Source organism: Simochromis diagramma, unplaced genomic scaffold (assembly GCF_900408965.1).
Source record: "Simochromis diagramma unplaced genomic scaffold, fSimDia1.1 OVJJ01000205.1, whole genome shotgun sequence".
NCBI lineage: Eukaryota > Metazoa > Chordata > Actinopteri > Cichliformes > Cichlidae > Simochromis > Simochromis diagramma.
Genome location: NW_024386782.1, coordinates 12,406,081 through 12,424,521, shown reverse-complemented (window position 1 = coordinate 12,424,521; position 18,441 = coordinate 12,406,081). Strand labels below are relative to the sequence as shown.

The following is an 18,441-nucleotide window of genomic DNA, read 5'->3' as shown; positions in this document are numbered from 1 at the left end:
TCATGTCACAGGACTCTCACCTGTCATTGTTTAACTATTAGCAGCACAGAGCTTCCAAAGCTGGATGTTTTCACCACAGAAAACAACAGCACACAAGCAGATCTGGCACATGTGCTCATTTTATTTCAGCATTTATATGAAACTACAAAATCCTATCTTACATTTACAAAGAATATAAAATTAAAATATTATACAAGCTTTTAAAACTGAGCTGATATTGCTGTTGTTTAACAACATATTTGTCATTTGCAGCAGGTTCCACGAGACGGACGTCAGTGGAAGATAAAAGAGTGAAGTGTTTCTTTAGCTGGCATCCACCGTGTGCGTAAAAAGCTCAGATGGTCTTCTTTTTCCGCCCCTGTGAGCTGTGCTGGTGGATTTTCAGTGCTTTATTCCTAAAATGATGATAGATGGAGTTACTTCTCTTGCTGTTTATTAGAAAATCAGAACACTTGCTCTTTTATTCTGTTTCTAAAAATCTCACCTTATATGATCGACAGCATCAATCACCCACTTCAGAGCTGGATTGGCGCATGCTTTCCCCTTCTTTGTGTGGAAACTACATTAAAATAAAGCAATATGTAAATATTTTTACACCCACAGTAAACACTAATTTCGTCTCAAGTATTTTTTGATCTTTAAAGCAGTTTGTTAAAATAATTTTAAAGATGCTCACATGATGGCATTGATGGGACACATCTCTGTGTCAGTCTGGACTGAGTACCCCTTGATGATGGAGTCCTGTAACCTGCCTATCATGTACCTTCGACAGCAGTGACGATAAGCTGGGAAGAGTAAAATATAATATCTGTATCTGCCAGATCCCAGTAGTGGAAACGCTGATGTGTAAGCGTATGTGATTAAGAGAGAAAAGACAAAGAAACAAAAGAAACAAACACAAGTACATACCAGCAAATGTGCTTGCAGGCAGACAAACAGTAAGTGCGATCACCACCACAGCTTTAATTGGCAGCATGTCTTCTGTGTTTGTGGTGGCAGCAGTGATGATGAAGCTATCTCACTGTATCTGGTGGCTCTTCAGGTTGAGTCAGTGAGGCTGTGCTGGTAATGTGCTGATCAAGCAGCTTCATAAATACTTCAGCTCAGCCCAGAGCAGAAGAAGCTACATCATGAAAAAACCCTGCCACTTTCCCCAGTGAAACAAAGAGGAACTGCTTGGATCATTGTTGGATCAAAACAATGGTAGCGTTTGCAATCATTGGTATGATTATGGAATGACAGCATTGTTCAAATTTTACAGTAAAGTTCAGAAAATCTCCTGTGTAACTGTTTTTAACTGTTTTTCTATTTCTGTGTTCTGTATATCATCATATTGGTGTGTTTGTACTGTACAGCACTGATGTTATTATGTTTGAGCAATTCAGTTTAAGTGAATAGTCCATTTTTTTCAAGGCTATTTCTACTCAACGTTCATCCTATGAAGCATTCCTCATGTTCTAAAAGATCAAATCCAGAGTACTTGTTGGTCTGACCCGAGTCAAACTTAAGTTGGCATAAAAAAATCCTCTGTTTATGGCCTCTCTCGACATAAACAGATGTGTCCAAATTTTAATTATGGCTTCAAAACATGCCATGTTTCTGTGATAACAGGCCATCAGGAGACATAAAATGATAAAAAAAGAATGTGGGATTATAGATGTGAGCAGATTCTTCAGTGGGGAGAAAAGCAAAGCGGAGAAAATGAGAGATACCGATTTAATTGTACCGCTTCCTCTGACTGATAGGGGACTGCGGCAGGTGTTTTTAACGGGTCTTTTTGTTTTGATCTGTGATACTAACGACATTAACGGTGTCTGCTTTCGACTCAGTCTGCTCTTTTACTTGTTGGATGAATGTGTAAAACGCTTGACTATGGCATCATAAGACTTTAAAAAATACAGAAATAACAGAAATAACATTGTCTGCATATCAATAAGAGAGAGTTTGGGGTTTTGTTTGTTTGGGTTGGGGATTTTTTGGCACTTTGTTTCCATTTTTTGAGACTGTGCGACTGTCAGTCCATGTATTTCTTATTATATCTATCTTATTTTATCATGATAAATAGAGAGCATAATAAAATATATCATCTGTAATATGCCCTTATCTCATATCTGCTACATGTAGATTGCTTTTTTCTGAGTGAACCTTGCTTCCAAGCAAGGAAAGTTTTTTATTTTTATTTGGCGGAGACGTGATGGATGAATGCCCATCGAATTCTGTGCTTTTATATCGACTTAGACTATGGGAAATTTGTGTAAATTACTTTAAAAATGTCCATTTGTGGTGCCGTGTGGCCAAAAAAATGTGGATGCCTTGTTTAAACATTTAAATCACCGCATTTACAATAAGTTAGAATTCTGCATTCTCAGTTTGTGATAATGTAATTAGAATATGATGAGAAATACTTTCTTTATCACAAAAGTTGGGAAGCTACTGTGTTACAGCAGCTGATTAAATAGAAAAATACAAAAAAGTGATGCAATCAAAGTGTGATGGAAAAAGGAGATTGAATAAATATATATACATATAGTCAAAGTTAAAATTATTTCTGGTGTACACAGCCTAACGATAAAAAATTAAACAGCACACAAGAACAAGTTGTTTTAGACTTGGAACAGGTACTCATTTTATTTGAATGATCAGATGAAACTACAAAACCATTAATAAAACAAATGACTCTTTTTATAAATTATTTTATAAACATATAAAAGCAAAAAATAAGATTTACAAAGACGATAAAGACATAATATGATACAAGCTCTTACAACTGAGCTGAGATATGCATTGCTGAACACCACATTTGCCATTTACAGCAGGCTCTTCAAGCTGGAGTTAACTGGATTTAAAAACAGTGATGCATTGCTGGTTGCTGGCTGCAGGCTGCAGGCTGCAGAGCTCACATAGAAAACAGTCTGCTGTAGCTGGCATCCTTAAAAAGCTCAGACGATCCTCTATTTCTGCTACAGTGAGTTGTTCTGGTGGATCTTCTGCGCTTTATTCCTAAAATGATGATAGATCGAGTTACTTCTCTTGCTGTTTGTTTCAAATCAGAACATTTGTTCATTATTTTCTTTCTAAAAATCTCACCTTAAACGATCAACAGCGTCCATCACCCACTTCAGAGCTGGATTGGCGCATGCTTTCCCCTTCTTTGTGTGGAAACTGCATTAAAAGAAAGCAATATGTAAATATTTATACACCCACGGTAATCATTGAAGCTGTCTTTAACCTTTAAAATGATTTTAGTGACGCTCACATGATGGCATCAATGGAACACATCTCCTTAATAGTCTGGACTGAGTACCCCTTAATATCAACATCTCGTAATCGGCCTGTCATATATCTTCGACAGCAGTAACGATAGCCTGTGAAAAAGGAAAGAAAATATATAATAATAAATAATAGTAATAAATAATTAAAATTAAAGATGAAAAACAGAAAGGCAGCAAGTACATACCGTCAGAACTGTTCGCAGTCAGACAAATAGTGAGTGCGATCACCATCGCCATGGCTTTGATTGTCACCATGTCTTTGTTTCAGTTGACAACAGTGATTCTGATGATAAAGTTGTCTCGCCTATCTTCAAGTGGAGTGAAAGGGGGTGCACTGTTGAGGAGCTTCATTTATACCTCAGCTCTGACCACATCAGTGGTGCTAGACTGTCACGAAAACCCCCCTAATTTTTTTTATTCATAGAACCCAAAATTCTGTCCAACCAAGAGTGGAAACGTTTAAATGGTAAAACTTTACATAAAACCACTACAAGGAAAAAAAAAACCCTTCTAATTAAAAAGTACTTTCTATAAAATAAGTGATCAATTAAACTTGTTACAACTTTGCTTGTATTTAGGGTAGGGCACAATAATTATGCATCATATTATATATTGTATTTATACAAAGAAATTCGTAAAGTACAAAATTATTAAAACTGTCACATAAAAAAAGAGTGTGGTTAAAAAGTATTGCTCGCTGAACTGAATTGAAATAAAAGCAAAATACAGAAGCTTTTTGAAAAAGCTTTTTATATTATTCAGTGCTCATTGTGTCATATGTTGGCCAAATATAAACTAGAAGTTGTAATTATAGGAAAACTGAAAAGAGACATATTAGGTCACACATGTTAGACATGTGACCAGTGTGACCTGCATCAACACACCCTGATAAGACAGAGCCAGCCGTGTAACATGGGACGTTTTATAAAGCGTCATTCCTCTTTGTGACTCTTGACATAAACTTAAAAGAGACATAAAAATAATTATATATATATATTTATAGATAGATATAAAGTATGTGACATTTAGATACAAGTGGAGATAAGAGTTTAAAGAGGATGAAAGCTTCACTGAAGACCTCTGACTTCATGTGGGCCGCTACAAGTGGGTTGCTTTGAGGTTGGATGTTCTTTTCTAGGTCAGAGGAACTTATTTTATACCCAAGACCCATGCAACAACGGTAAAGCTGTGCATCTGGAGCACTGAAATAGGTCATGATGCACTTATTGTAAGTGTAATTGCTTATCATGAAGTTTCCAACAAAACCACATCACCGAGTTCCTGCAGTTCGCAATCTCATAGTCAAACATCATTGAAAACTATATACTGTATCTATCTTTCTAATGCTTTTACTTTACTTATAATATTCTCAATAATGATATCTTTAGATAAGATATATTCATCACCCCCAAAAGGGGAGATTACTGCGTTACTTACAGAAGCCAAAACATTAAAAATAATATTATTAAAATTCAATAAAATAAATGTGATATCACAATAGAAAATGGATGGGGAAACTGAAATAAAAATCAATAAAACAAACTCATTTAAACAGAAAATACAGAAAAGTGAATATATTTTTGATTTTTCAAGACCATCTTAATTCAACAAAATTCTGTGAGAGAGTTTGCTGTCAGTGTAAATGTCCCTCCTGTTCCCCAGATGAAAGAGTCCCTCAAATAAGATAAGATGAGCTGAGATGAGATAACATAAGATAAGAAGAGATGAGACTGAGATGAGAAGAGATAACATAACATAACATTACATAAGATAAGATAAGATACGACAAGATGACATAACATAACATAACATAACATAAGAAGAGATGAGACTGAGATGAGAAGAGATAACATAACATAACATTACATAAGATGAGATGAGATAAGATAAACTGTTTAATTAAACAGAAAATACAGAAATGTGACAGCCATACAAAATTATACAGAATGGGACTTTGCTTTGTTATTAAACTGTACAGCTAGCACTGTATCTTGTTGAATCCATTCCATGACAAATTAAGGCACTTCTGAATGCAAAAGCGGGTCCAAACCGGTACTACAAAAGAGAACAGTGCGATGTCTGTCACAGCAGGAGATGATCAAGTGTAACTAATGACATTGTTTGCTTTCTAACCATATTCGAGTAAGACATGGCAATACATCAACAGTAAAGACTTTGAAATTAGAAAACAAGCACTGAGAACTTTCAGTGAAGGTCAACAGCTAAGATGAAAACAGCTTGCGGTTATACTTACAGATAGAAGCCCATGTCTTGTGCACATGGGCTTCTGATGTTATCTGTCTAGCAGTAACATCAACAGGATGTTTAGTACATCATGTTCCATCTTCTCGATTAGATTTAACTTATTTACAGTGATGACCTAGCTGGATATTGTACAGTAGACTAGCAAAATTACTTTAGAAATATTATGACAGAACATCTTCTAAAATTTGCAGCATTATTATTATTTTTTTGGGTGGGGGGGGGGGGGGGGGGGGGGGTTGTATTGCATTGTTACATTACAAAGCCAACCGAATCACATCCTCTGCAAAAAAAAAAAAAAAGAGATCAGGAATGAGACCCACTTATTACCGGCAATGCGGTCCAAGCCTCTTCAACAGTTGCATAGGGAGCGAATGGTTTGTAGCAAAGGGCCACACACCACATACCACCGAAGCACACACAAACCGAACCACATGTAGACTGGTTGGACAAAACTCCCACGCACCCTCAAATATCTTTGGTAGGATAAAGAGTTAGTCCACTGTTGCACGACCAGGACGAAACCTGAATTGTTCCTCCTGTATCTGAGGTTCAACCACAGAGTCACTTTCTTTTTCAGTACCCTGGCATAGACCTTCCCAGGGAGACCGTGGAGTGTGACCCCTCTGTATTTTGAGCATACCTTCTAGTCCCCCTTCTTAAAGATGAGAACCAATCCAGTCTGCCAATCCAGAGGCACCGCCCCAGATCTCTATGCGATGTTGCAGAGGTGTATCAACTAACGGCCCTACAGTATCCAGAGCCTTCAGGAACTCAAGGCAAACCATGTCCACCCCAGGGGTCCTGCTACCAAAGAGTTGTCTAACTGCCTCAGTGGCCTCGCCAAACTCCAAGAAAATGGGGATGGAGGAGGGGACTTTTGTACCATGCAGTAGTGGAGTACAACATACAGTTCTGGCTACGTGATTAAATGTTTTAACACAAGTTGAATAACAAACATACAGGGCTGGACTGGGACAAAAAATCGGTATTATAGGAAAAACCATAAAGCCTTTGAATGAAAACAAACGCTGTTGTCACAGTGATGTACACTGTCTTGTTGGTATATATGCATCAGTCTAATAAACTTAAACCTACACCATCCTCCCTATTCTGGTATTCTAAAAAGTACCCGAAAGTAGACTGCTTGGTCGAGTTAACCTCCTGAACTATCTACAACACATGGTGAAAACCTGAAATTAAGACAGAGAAGACTAGAGGTGAGACATGATCATTACTGATTACTGATGACAGATTTAGATATATTTTCATAAACCATTCATTTGCCACATCAAAACAGCATGGCAGGGCAAAATATTTTTTCTAACATGGCAACCTTTAAAAAGTGAAAGGAGATAAAAAGACAGGTGAGAAAGAATAAAACTTAATTGACTTTTTGATGGCATTTTACACACAGTACTGGTACAGAATCTAGAAAATGTGGGAAAATACTGGCATCATATACAGTACTTAGCTACTTCTGAAGAAATTATGATGGGACCCTAAAAAAAAATGCTATGTACAATAATGGATTTCTATACATTTTACATCAGATGAAAACGTTTGTTGTAAGATTCAGATAATTATTTGGTAAGAGCGAGACATTTTAAATGAGAAAAAGAAAGAAAAGTATTTCCTTGTGCCCACCTCTCCCTGTTAATGCCCTACCTGGGCCCCTGGCAAAACTTTGCTAGATCCACCCCTGTACAGTTACCAGTTGTCAGCTACATAAAAAGATGATACAGCCATCATTGGATGCGTATCAGACGGGAATGATCAGGAATACAGAGGGGTCATCAGTGACTTTGTTGGCTGGTGTGAGACCAACGTACTCCAAATCAACGCCAGAAAGACAAAGGAGATGATCATAGACTTCAGGAGGAAGTCACCCCCTACAACACCGGTGAACATCCAAGGGAAAGACATTGAGATAGTGGACTCTTATAAGTACCTGGGTGTTCACCTCAACAATAAACTGAACTGGACTACAAATACAGACGTCCTGTATAGGAAGGGCCAGAGTCGACTCCACCTGCTGAGGAGACTGAGGTCCTTCGGAGTCTGCAGGACTCTGTTAAGGACATTCTATGACACTGTGGTAGCATCTGCCCTTTTCTATGCAGTGGCCTGCTGGGGGAGTGGATGCACGGACAGGGACAGGAGCAGGATTGACAAACTGGTGCGGAGGTCTAGCTCCGTGCTGGGATGTCCCCTGGAGTCTGTGGAAGTGGTTGGTGAGGGGAAGATGTTAGTAAAGCTGACATCCATCATGAACAACCCACATCACCCACTGCATGAGTATGTGAGTGGGCTGAGCAGCTCCTTTAGTCAGAGACTGAAACACCCTCGCTGCAGGAAGGAGCGCTTTCTCAGATCATTCATCCCAACAGCAGTTAGACTCTATAACTCCTCAATCACGATGTCATAAGTCACTGGACACTGTGACCATCCACGGTCACCACTTCATGCATAATGGACCTTCCATGTGTATGGACATGTGCAGGTATATATGTATGTATATGTATACATATGTATATTTAGTGTGTACATGTGTGTGTGTACATGTCTACAAATAGGAATAGTAGTGGTACAATAGCTATATCAAGCTATATAGTTTATGTCTTCCATATTTCCAACCATATCCATAATCGCATACTGTGTGTGCTACCATTGTATATAGTGTATTATCTTACTTTTTTTCATCGATTGTACTTATTTGTATTTTTGTATTTCCTTCTGATATCTGTACCTGAGCTGAGGTGACGCAAACATTTCCCCGTTGTGGGATCAATAAAGTCTTATCTTATCTTAGAAAAGGATCCTGGGGTTATTTGTCTCTCGGAAACAGTTCATAACTTCCCTTCAACTCATTCATGTCACCTAAAAGGTAAACCTGTTTCTCCATCACCTGTTCAGCTCTGATGATTCAGTAAGGACATCTCCTGGTTTCATCTTCATGTTTCCCTCTCACCAGATAACCAAACCAGCTTTTGCAGCTGTGGCTCCAGCAAACATCAGCTGATACTAGAAATTAATATTAAATAAATTCTAACAACAGCTGATCAAGCTTAAACGTGCTGCTGTTGTTTAGCGTCTGCTGGTTTCCTCTTTCTGGCGCAAAGTGGGCGATAAACAAACAAGAGAGAAAAGCCGATCAGCTGATCATTGATCAGTTTCATGATTGAAGTAGAAACAGGAGAGAGAGGGGGGAGAATGAGAGGAGAAGAGGCAGCTGTGCAGCAAAGACAGAATAAATCCAGCTTTGTGTCTTTTTCATTGTAGCTGAAGTCCGGGACAAACTGCGCTCCTTTTCAGCTCAACACCAAACGCGTAATATTTTCTCTGAATACCAGAGGATTCCGTTTTTTACGGGACGGTTGGCAACTCTAATAACTAACCTTTATAAATAAAATAAGATAAAACAAGTTCAACATCATTAACATCACAGCACCCGCCCAGCTGTATATAAACTCCGCCATGCTAGCTAGTAGGCAGTACTACTTATTGTAACTGACTGTAAAAAGTCAGCATAACGAAAATAAACTCCACCTAAACTTGGTTTATATCTGAGCCAGATAGACTGCAGTCATAACTTCTTACCTGAAGTTCAGTTCACCGCCTCGGGTCTCTGCTCCTCCTGCCTTTCCCTCATCCACCTGCCAGCGTGTTGCACCTGCTGGCCTCCACCACTTGCTAATGTTACTGAATCTGTGGAAGCTCCGCAATAGCCACCACCAAACAACTGAGTTATTTTTACACATCTCCCAGCATCTGGCCAATCCACCACCTTTCAGTGTTTATACCGTTACGGGAAAAAAACGAAAAAAACAAAACAAACCATTGGCCCATAAAAATGAAAAATCACCAGTCCAGCTATGCAAATATATGCTAATTATTATTACATGGCATCTTTTAAAAGATGTTACATGTTCATATTATTATTTTTAAACTTTTACTATCATGAAAGTAAACAATTTTGCATAATGTACACAGAGGAGGGGGTTTCGGTGGTTGAAAAAAAGACGAGTCACATTTCCCGTTTGACTCAGACAGGGTTTTCCACCTCCCTGACCTCTCGTGGGACATTTCCCTTCCATCTCACACAGTATTTAAACTTCTCTGCCACAGCCGGTTACAATCATTTCATCACTGACTCCCTGGGAATCCTGATCAGAAAACTGATTCACTGCTGATTTACTGAGGATGGCAAAGTTCGCCGTGCGTGTCTCCGTACTGCTGGTGTTGCTGCTGGTGGCACTGGCTGAAAGCAGTGAGTATGGCTTCAGCGATTATTCACTGAGACGTTATTATAATGTTTTTTGTCATATTGTCATGTAAAATGCTGTTTTCACTGATATGTCTCATTCTTTCCTTCAAAGGTTCCAATAAATATTGCTGCACACGGTACCAGCAAAAACCTGTCCAAGTAAAATGGCTGAAAAGCTACACAGTCCAAGATGACAACTGCAAACTCAGGGCAATAATGTAAGTGGGGAAAATATCGTAACTGCATCTAAAACACATAATCCACACTGACTGCCAGCTCTGCTGTGATACTAATGTCTGAACTTTTTTTAAACATCAGTTTCAAGACTGTGAAAAACAGACATATCTGTGCCAATCCTGAAGACGAGTGGGTGAAAATTGCTATTCAGTTACTGCCACGGTAAGATCAATTCCTTACCCTATCAGTAGCTATCAAACACCAGAAGAAGAAAAAAACACTGTTTCAAGATTATTCTTGTGTTTCTGATTTCTAATCCTTTCCTTTTTTTTCTTTTTAAACAGAAAACCCTGAGGACAACATTCACGGAGCTCACTTGAGTGCATCAGTTTACAGACTAGTTCTGTAAAAGTTAAATAGTATTGTATTTTATATTTTATGTTCTGTTTTTTATATTGTTTATACTTCATTTGTATAACATGATTCAAAGCTAATAAATACAGTATATTTTTTTAAAAATATATTAATAACTGCATCCGTTGCTTTTTATTGACCTCATGAAAAAAACATCACTATTCTGCATCACTATTTAGCAGTAAAGCTGACTGAGACAGCATGAGTACGCGTTTACAGAAAAGAAAAGAAATCCATTTTACAAACAGAAGGGAGTATCAGAAAACAGTAAAAGGTTAAAAGTGAGAAACTAACTTTTTAAAAAAGCACTTGAGTACAGTAATGGAGTAAACATAAACAAGAATTTCAATTTATGAGATAGAAGTAAGACAGAGACTTAAAACAATAAAAATGTGGAAGTAGGACGATACTAAAAGCAACAATAGATATAAATACAGCAAAAACTAATTACAAGAGACACAATAAAGATGCATAATACAACCAAAGTGTAAAGTACAAAAGGACCGCATTTCAAACAAATGTTAAAGAAAGCCAAAGGTTTGGTCACAAAGGGGTGCAGGATGACTAGTATAGACAAAAATGATGCCAGATGTCCTCATGAACTGTGTATGAAGGTAAAACAAAAATGTAAAATGACTAATGAGTGACGTGAGACAGACAGACAACCACAAGTAGATGTCTTTCTCCTTCCTAGGAGTGTGGCACGTCCTGCATGCCCACAGCCAGGCACTCAAACTAAAAAAAGAAATGAAGAAATTTATTACAGCACCCACACAGTCCACACACTGCAGATCCCCATCAGATTAAAAAAAAAGGCAAATTAATAACCTACAGATTTCTACAAAATTATCAATTTACACAGAGAAGGTGGTATTCTGCATTTACTACTTCTACATTTACAGTGAGGGAAATAATTATTTGAGCTCCTGCTGATTTTGTAAGTTTGAGCACTTACAGAAAACGAACAGTGTAATTTTAATGGTAGTTTCAGTTTAACAGAGTGCGACAGAATATCAACCAAAAATCGAAAAACAACCAAACAAATAAAAGTTATAAAAATATTTGTACGCTGCTGAGTCAAAGAAGTATTTGATCCCTAAGCAAAACACGATTTAGTATTTGGTGGAGAAACCCTTGTTGGCAAGACGTTTCTCTCGTAGTCAGTCACCAGGTTTGCACACATCTCAGGAGGGATTTTGGCTCACTCCTCCTTACATAAACCCTTTAGATTTCTTGGTTGTCTCACAAAACTTCAGCACCCTGCACAGATTTTCTGCAGGACTGAGATCTGGAGAGTTGCCAGCCCAGTCCATGACCTCCATGTGCTTTTTTCCTTTGTTTCCTTGGTGGTATGTTTGGGTTGCTGTCATGCTGGAATGACCCATCTTCAGTGTTGTGGCTGAGGAAAGGAGGTTTGAGACTGACTGAATGTCACATAGCACACAGTCAGTCACTGGGAGCCACAATTCTGGCTGCTTTGCAGAGAATAAACTATTATTTACATTATTTCCCTCAATGACAGCAAAAAATAATTATATATTTTTTTCTGTAATCACTTGGTAAAACCTTTACCTAATTCATAATGTATTTTAGTAAATCTCAACAAAAACATTCTACACTTTTAGATTTTCCCCCCCCCGCTTTAAGCTGGATGTATCCATGGAATCTGAAACACGGTGTTCCTGCAGTTCAGAGATCCCAGCAGTGGGCGGCAGTGCCCGCAGCACAGGAAGGATTCACTGCATCACCGGAAGACCCCGTGTCTGTTTTATTTTCACCATCACGCTATGTCTGCTGTCGATATAACTTTTACTCATCGCTAAATATGTCACACTGAGAGAAAACCGCTGTGGTTATGGATTTGAAACCACGATAAGATGAAGCGATATGGAGATGCTAGCGTACCTGCTGTGTGTGTCTGTGCTGTGCAAGCTAGCTCGAGCTAACGATGCTATTATACACAATGACAGCTACGTGGCGAAATGAGCTTAAAAGAGGAGCAAGGTAAGATAAATACACACATGCTGTTTCTGACATTATGTTTCCAACATCTCTTTGTATATTCATGTTAGTATGTCATTGGTATTGAGTGAGTGAAAGCTAAAACGTGAAGGTGAATATGCCGTAAAAGTCAGTGATGCTCTGTAACGGCAGCTTCCTCTCAGATCCGTGCAGACTTCACGAATGCATAATGTAGTTAAGGTGTAATGAAAGTGTTATATTTAGGTACATGCAGTGAAGGTGGCCTTTGGTCCAGCAGGAGCCATGAAAGAAGAGGGCAGGGACGAGTGCGGAGGTCCAGCTCTGTATGAGGACCCGGACTTCCGCTGTGTGGACGCCTCCCTGTTCTCTGGCAGCTCCACGCCTCTGGCCAGACTGCAGGGAGACATCACCTGGCTACGGCCCCAAGTAAGCCTGTCTAGTGGAAATGCCCAGAAAATTCCTTATTGGTTATCTTTCCATTGATCGGGTGTTGTTATTGTTAAGATCCTGCCACATAGGGCTTGACATTTGTGGCCTATTAGCTTGTGCCGCCTCACAAGATGAGGGGATTTCCCTTTTCTGGTGGTTGACCTGATTATGAAGGACTCTCAAAGTTACTGCTCTGTATCTCACAAAAATAAATATGTGCAATTAAATTAACCTGCTCTGCTGTTTCCAGCCATATCACTGTCTCAGTCCCAATTATTATTTCCATTTCACATGTCAAGGAGATCTGCCCGTCACCAGCTCTCTTCCCAAGCAAGATCAGCCTGGGGCATGCAAAGCAAGGCCTGTTAGGAGACTGCTGGTTCCTCTGTGCGTGCACCTTCCTGCTCAAGAACAAACAGCTTTTAAACAAGGTAACACAGGCTGGTTGTCTCATCAGTTTGATTTTGTGAGCCCCAGCACTGGTTTTGTTCTAAATGTGGAGAATGTTCATCGTGTGTTTCCTGTTGTCACTCGCATTGTCGTTGGATCCTGTGTAGGTTCTGCCTGAAGATCAGCCACAGTGGGGTGACAGCAGGTACAGAGGCTGCTTTCATTTTTGCTTTTGGCAGCAGGGACACTGGACAGAGGTGACCATTGACGACCGCCTGCCCTGCATTAATTCATCTCTTTGCTTCTCACGCTGCCACTCCCCCACTGCCTTTTGGGTTGCCCTGTTGGAGAAGGCCTATGCCAAGTCAGTTGATTCCTTGAGATTAACATGTATTTTTCAAACAAGACCTAATCATGAGGAAAAGTTTGAAACCCCCCTTTCCTTTCCCTTTCATCTTCTGCAGGCTTCGTGGTTCATACGAGCGACTGTGGGCAGGTCAGGTGTCCGAGGCCCTGGTGGACTTGACAGGTGGTCTAGCCGAGCGATGGAGCCTGGGTGACTTTGGCTCGGAGGAGGAGCAGCAAACAGCACAGGACAGTGACCAAGTCAGAAGGAGAAGGCTGGACCTGAACCTTCTGGACCCTGTGAAGGATGACTGCGCGCTCAGCTGCTCCACTCACAGCACGCCCGGAGGTCAGAAAAGTGTCTGCTCACAGATAATACAGTAAGTGATGCTGTGCCACATCACTTGCTGGCCTTCTCTGTTTCAGGACTCACTGAGCTGGATCAGTACCACGCTCTGACTGTCATGGAGTGGCTGGATGTGAAGAAGGTGTCAGGGGGTGAAGTACGGCTGCTAAGGATCAGAAATCCTTGGGGAAGACGCTACTGGGGAGGAGCCTGGGTATGGAGGTGTGTGTCAGACTTGTCTATTGTGGAGTATATCTGACACCCAGATGTGTGGAGTTGTTACAAATGTTCTTAAGATTAAAGCTTTTTGAGTGCTCAGAAAAGTACTATACAAGAACCAGTCCATTTACCTTTTATTTACCTAATATTCTCAATAGCAGTACCTTGGCCTCCAGTAACACTGTGATGAATCTCATGGTCATTTTTGATCAGGAAATGTCCTGTAGTGTCCATATTAAACAAATGAAGGAGCACTATCTTGAATTTGTGTGATATCTCTAGTTCACACATTCAGTACTTCTAGGCTGGACTACTGTAATTGATTATTGTCAGATTGTTCCAAAAACTGTGTATTTGGACATTGATTTAAATTTTTAAAGTTAAATCATTCACAAAAAAAAAGCAAAAAAGAAAGCAAAACAAGACAGCTGATCTGTTAGCTACTAGTTGATGCCATCACTCTACAGATCCACAGCCACACAGGAGCATATTCACATAGTTAGGTTCTGGTGACAGCTCTTAAAGGTAGAGTTCTGCTGATATTTGGTGATTTAAAAGTCAGATATTCCAATATATAAACCAATGTTTTTAGTTTAGTTAGTTTAGTTATTTCTTTACTCATTTATGTCCAACTCTGCTTGGATCAGCTGCTTTATTGTGTTTGGAGTGTTAGTGTTCCCAACAGGGAAGTTGCAGAGTGCCATCTGGTGGACAAACTGTGCAACATCAACACAGCAGCGCGTCTTCTATATCTTTTAGTTTTGGTTGATAGATTGGCAACTAGCTCATATCAACCTGTCAATAAATAAAATGGCCGGGCTCTACATAAAGGTTACTCAACTTTATAAAGTGATTCATTAGATTTGACAGCACTGGCTTTAAGATTTCAGACTTTAGTCGCAGCCATTAGGTATAACTGATGTCTGTCTGAAGTTGTGATTTTATCTCACTAAAGTCACAGTTATTATACGGAATTTGGAGTGCATTTCTGGAATTCACACCTACATCAACAAATTTGTAAATGTGGGAAAATCCAGATGATGTTTCTTTGCCTCTCTCTCTGCAGAGGTGCAGGTTGGGATTCTGTTGCCCCTGATTGTGCTTCGGAGCTACAAGCCAGGGTGGCAGAGGGTGAATTCTGGTTGGACGAGGCTGAATTTATGTCCCAGTTTGATGACGTCACAGTGGGCTATCCCATCAGTGAGGAAGGACACTTGAAGAGCATTTATACTGGTGTTGCCTTATTTTGTTAAAGAGGTTTTTGTTGTTTCAGATGTTACTTTCTTGGTGCCCTTGTTTTAACCTGATGCCTCTCTGCTCCGGCAGGAAACCTGCTGACACACAGTCATCAGCTGGCTGGTCGCTGGGCAAAAGGGCACTCTGCTGGCGGTAGCCGAAACTGCGGCAGCTACGGCAGCAACCCCAAGTTTTGGCTTAAAGTGTGCGAAAGAGGAGAGGTGGTGGTGTCTCTGTTGCAGTGCCGGAAATGGAGAAACACAGAGAAATATGCACAAACCCCAGTCGAGGACAGCAACAATACAAAGCACCAGCATTACCAGGCCATCGCGCTGCACTTGTGGAAGGTTTGTTCTCTCATTTAGTGTTGACATGCGCTCGTGTGGCTTTCCATCGCTTTACTGAAAGTATGTTTGCACTAGGTGGAAAAGAAGCGTTTCAATCTGAGCCGGATGTTGAACAGACCTCCTCGCGCTTCTACTCACTGCCATGCCTACGAGAGAGAGGTGGTTCTCCACGGGCAGCTGGAGCCCGGATTCTACCTTCTCATCCCCAGCACCTACCAGCCAGGAGCCGAGGCCCGCTTTCTCATCAGGGTCTTTTCCTCCTCTTCCATCTCCCTCAGGTAAAATTATTAAGTTTTTCACGAAGTTATTTAATGTTTCTGATTTTTATTTGCGCCATTAAAACAATTAATCTCATCCTCAGTGCCATGAAAAGCCCAGCACCCCCACTGCCTTTAACAGCAGACAGTGAGTGGGAGACCAGCTACTTCCACGGCTCGTGGGTTGAGGGAAAGACAGCCGGAGGAAGCAGGAACTTCCTGTCTCACTGGCAGAACCCCTGCTTCCCTTTTACAGTTTCTGATGATCCAGCAGTGACATCAGGAGTTAACGTCAGGGTTACCCTGCACCAGAGCCGGCCTGATACGGATCTGCACCCTATTGGCTTCCACATTTATAAGGTCAGTAAAATACAAAGTCAGAGCATTAGTGTTAGCTTAGATTATGTGACATCCGTCCTTCTGCAGTTCAGTCTATACACTAGGATAGATTTCACATCGCCTCTGAATAGCTTAACATTATTTTGCTTCTCTTTATCCGGTATTGCTTTAAGTCGAAATATCTGCTTTTAACAACATAACTAGGTAGTAGAAGGACAATCTGAGCAGATGATATCCAGGGATGAGGATCCTGTGGCCAGCTGTGTCCCTCACTGTTACACGCAGGACGTCAGTCTGGCCTGTTCACTTCCTCCGGGGGCTTACTCCATAGTGCCGTCCACTTATCAGCCCGACTGCTCTGCAGGCTTCACTCTGAGCCTCGCTCGCAGAATACAAAGGTTAGCTCTGTCATCAAGCAGATGTTTTTTTTAATAGGTAACAAGTTCTTGTCGCTAATGATGGTGGATCTGTGTGTGTCTTTCAGGAAAGTAGTGAAAAGCCAGGAAAGGCTCGGGAAAGCCGTTCAGGAGGTTAGTGAATTTGAATTATGCATTGTATTATGTAACACGAGGAATTCATTAGGTGGAACCAAAGGATTTAGTGTCTGGGTGAATGTGCAATATTGTCCCAATCCTCTCCATCCTTTCCTGTGTTATGAACTTGAATAATGGCCAGAAATGTAGTTACCGACGAACATTATGACATCACAGCGATGTTGACCTTTGACTATTTTAATTGTTTGATGTCATTACTTCTCCATTTTTTTCCTAGTAGACTTGTGATAATTTTCTTAGAATTGACATGAATTCTTGCAATGTAAGCTTTTTGTAAAATAAGGGTGACCTTTAACCACCAAATTCTAATCATTTGTCCCGAGGTTCAGGTAAGTGTTTGTGCCAATTATGAAGGCCTGACAACTCGCACTGGAACACACGCTAGTACAATTACGACTTGTTAGCATGCCGCATATTTGCGTGACTTAATGCGTAGTTAACTGTTTAATGATTGTGGTCAGAAGATGGCAGCACTCAATAATCCCTCTGTCTTGTCTGCCTCTGTCTGGACGGCAGGTTTCTCACGTCTCTGTGATGCAGAGCTAGATCTCTGGGACCGTTGCTGCTCCACTAACATCGACTTACCTCCATTTGCCTCTTGGCCCGTGATGAAAGAACCAGCCAGGCCACAGATATCGCGTGTGTGTTTGTGTGAGCATACATGTACACGCTCCCTGTGGATGAGAAGGCAAGCAGGCTTAGTGGGAATCCCAAAAAAAAGCCTTTATCCTGAACCGCCAAGGCTCTGGGTTGATGGGCAGCTACATGCTTGTCGGCGATTAGGACATCAGAGGTTGTCGGTGGGCTGGGCTGCTAATGAAGTATGACGGGACTGGCTGGTGTAAACAAACAGCCGCCACTGAAGAAGGCCGCCGCTGCTCTTGCTCATTCACTCACTGGTGCGCCTGCCGGCCCAGAACAAAGGGCCCTCTCATGAAGGTCCTCGTGGAGGCACAGGGGGCGAGGGGATGGTCTGCAGAAGCAGCGCCAACCGAACCACACCACACCATACCGTGATATACCACCCCGGAGCTTTCCTGCTGTCCCTCACCCCCAAACACTCTGCTTTTTATCTGGCTTTAATTGTTTGTTTCCAATACACAAACACAGGGGTTTTCATGGTCTTGTAGCCACTAAGCTCCCATAATAGTGCCTGAACCGATTTGGACCAAAAGAAGTCCCAACTCCATCCTCACCCTCCAGCTCCCTTTGTTTTTGATTTTTTTTGCCCCCCCCTCCCCTCTTCAAAACTTGGTCCACAGCTCTGCTTGGACCTGAGCACAGCTACTGTTTGAAGGCGCCGCGAGAACAGATTACAAGCAGAGGAATGGAAAGCGATGAAACGAGGGTTGCAGTGTATCAGAGGAATCCGATTGCCGTGATTAAGCCACCCGTGTTGTTCTTGAGGCTGTTCTTGTGTGACAGTGTGTGTCGGCCTGCACATACATCTGCGCTGAAGACACAGGGTTTCTGTTTATTCAACAGAGTCATCAGACTTTGAAAAACTACAATTAACAGATCACAGTGGTACTAATGTGCATTTATTATATCTTAAAGTTCTGAAATGTGGAGAATAAAATAAAATTATTGGGACTTTTGCTTCA

General features: G+C 40.8%; 4 protein-coding genes across 5 annotated transcripts; 2 read left to right on the top strand and 2 right to left on the bottom strand.

The window, feature by feature from the left end:
* Positions 1-110: 110 nt before the first annotated feature.
* Positions 111-1,069, bottom strand: LOC120727539 (C-C motif chemokine 20-like). Its single transcript, XM_040021858.1, has 4 exons — positions 910-1,069; positions 677-785; positions 485-559; positions 111-395 (listed from the first exon to the last, which is right to left on the bottom strand). The coding sequence occupies exons 1-4, from the start codon at positions 974-976 to the stop codon at positions 335-337; spliced, it is 312 nt and encodes a 103-aa protein (XP_039877792.1). The 5' UTR covers positions 977-1,069; the 3' UTR covers positions 111-334.
* A 1,529-nt stretch (positions 1,070-2,598) lies between these two features.
* Positions 2,599-3,615, bottom strand: LOC120727540 (C-C motif chemokine 20-like). Its single transcript, XM_040021859.1, has 4 exons — positions 3,458-3,615; positions 3,257-3,365; positions 3,088-3,162; positions 2,599-3,000 (listed from the first exon to the last, which is right to left on the bottom strand). Exons 1-4 carry the CDS (start codon positions 3,525-3,527, stop codon positions 2,961-2,963), a joined length of 294 nt encoding a protein of 97 aa, XP_039877793.1. The 5' UTR covers positions 3,528-3,615; the 3' UTR covers positions 2,599-2,960.
* Positions 3,616-9,611: 5,996 nt separating this feature from the next.
* ccl20a.4 (chemokine (C-C motif) ligand 20a, duplicate 4) lies at positions 9,612-10,499 on the top strand. Its single transcript, XM_040021857.1, has 4 exons — positions 9,612-9,804; positions 9,914-10,019; positions 10,120-10,200; positions 10,323-10,499. The coding sequence occupies exons 1-4, from the start codon at positions 9,738-9,740 to the stop codon at positions 10,330-10,332; spliced, it is 264 nt and encodes an 87-aa protein (XP_039877791.1). The 5' UTR covers positions 9,612-9,737; the 3' UTR covers positions 10,333-10,499.
* A 1,595-nt stretch (positions 10,500-12,094) lies between these two features.
* On the top strand, positions 12,095-18,435 carry capn10 (calpain 10). Of its 2 annotated transcripts, none has more exons than XM_040021848.1 (13): positions 12,095-12,396; positions 12,619-12,801; positions 13,104-13,235; positions 13,362-13,558; positions 13,659-13,888; positions 13,966-14,107; positions 15,171-15,337; positions 15,431-15,687; positions 15,763-15,965; positions 16,049-16,304; positions 16,488-16,681; positions 16,768-16,813; positions 17,354-18,435. In XM_040021848.1, the coding sequence occupies exons 2-13, from the start codon at positions 12,658-12,660 to the stop codon at positions 17,381-17,383; spliced, it is 1,998 nt and encodes a 665-aa protein (XP_039877782.1). In that variant the 5' UTR covers positions 12,095-12,396; positions 12,619-12,657; the 3' UTR covers positions 17,384-18,435. The 2 variants fall into 2 exon arrangements, with proteins under 2 accessions (XP_039877782.1, XP_039877781.1); XM_040021847.1 differs by having other exon boundaries at positions 12,095-12,401; positions 12,647-12,801.
* The last annotated feature ends 6 nt before the right edge of the window (positions 18,436-18,441 follow it).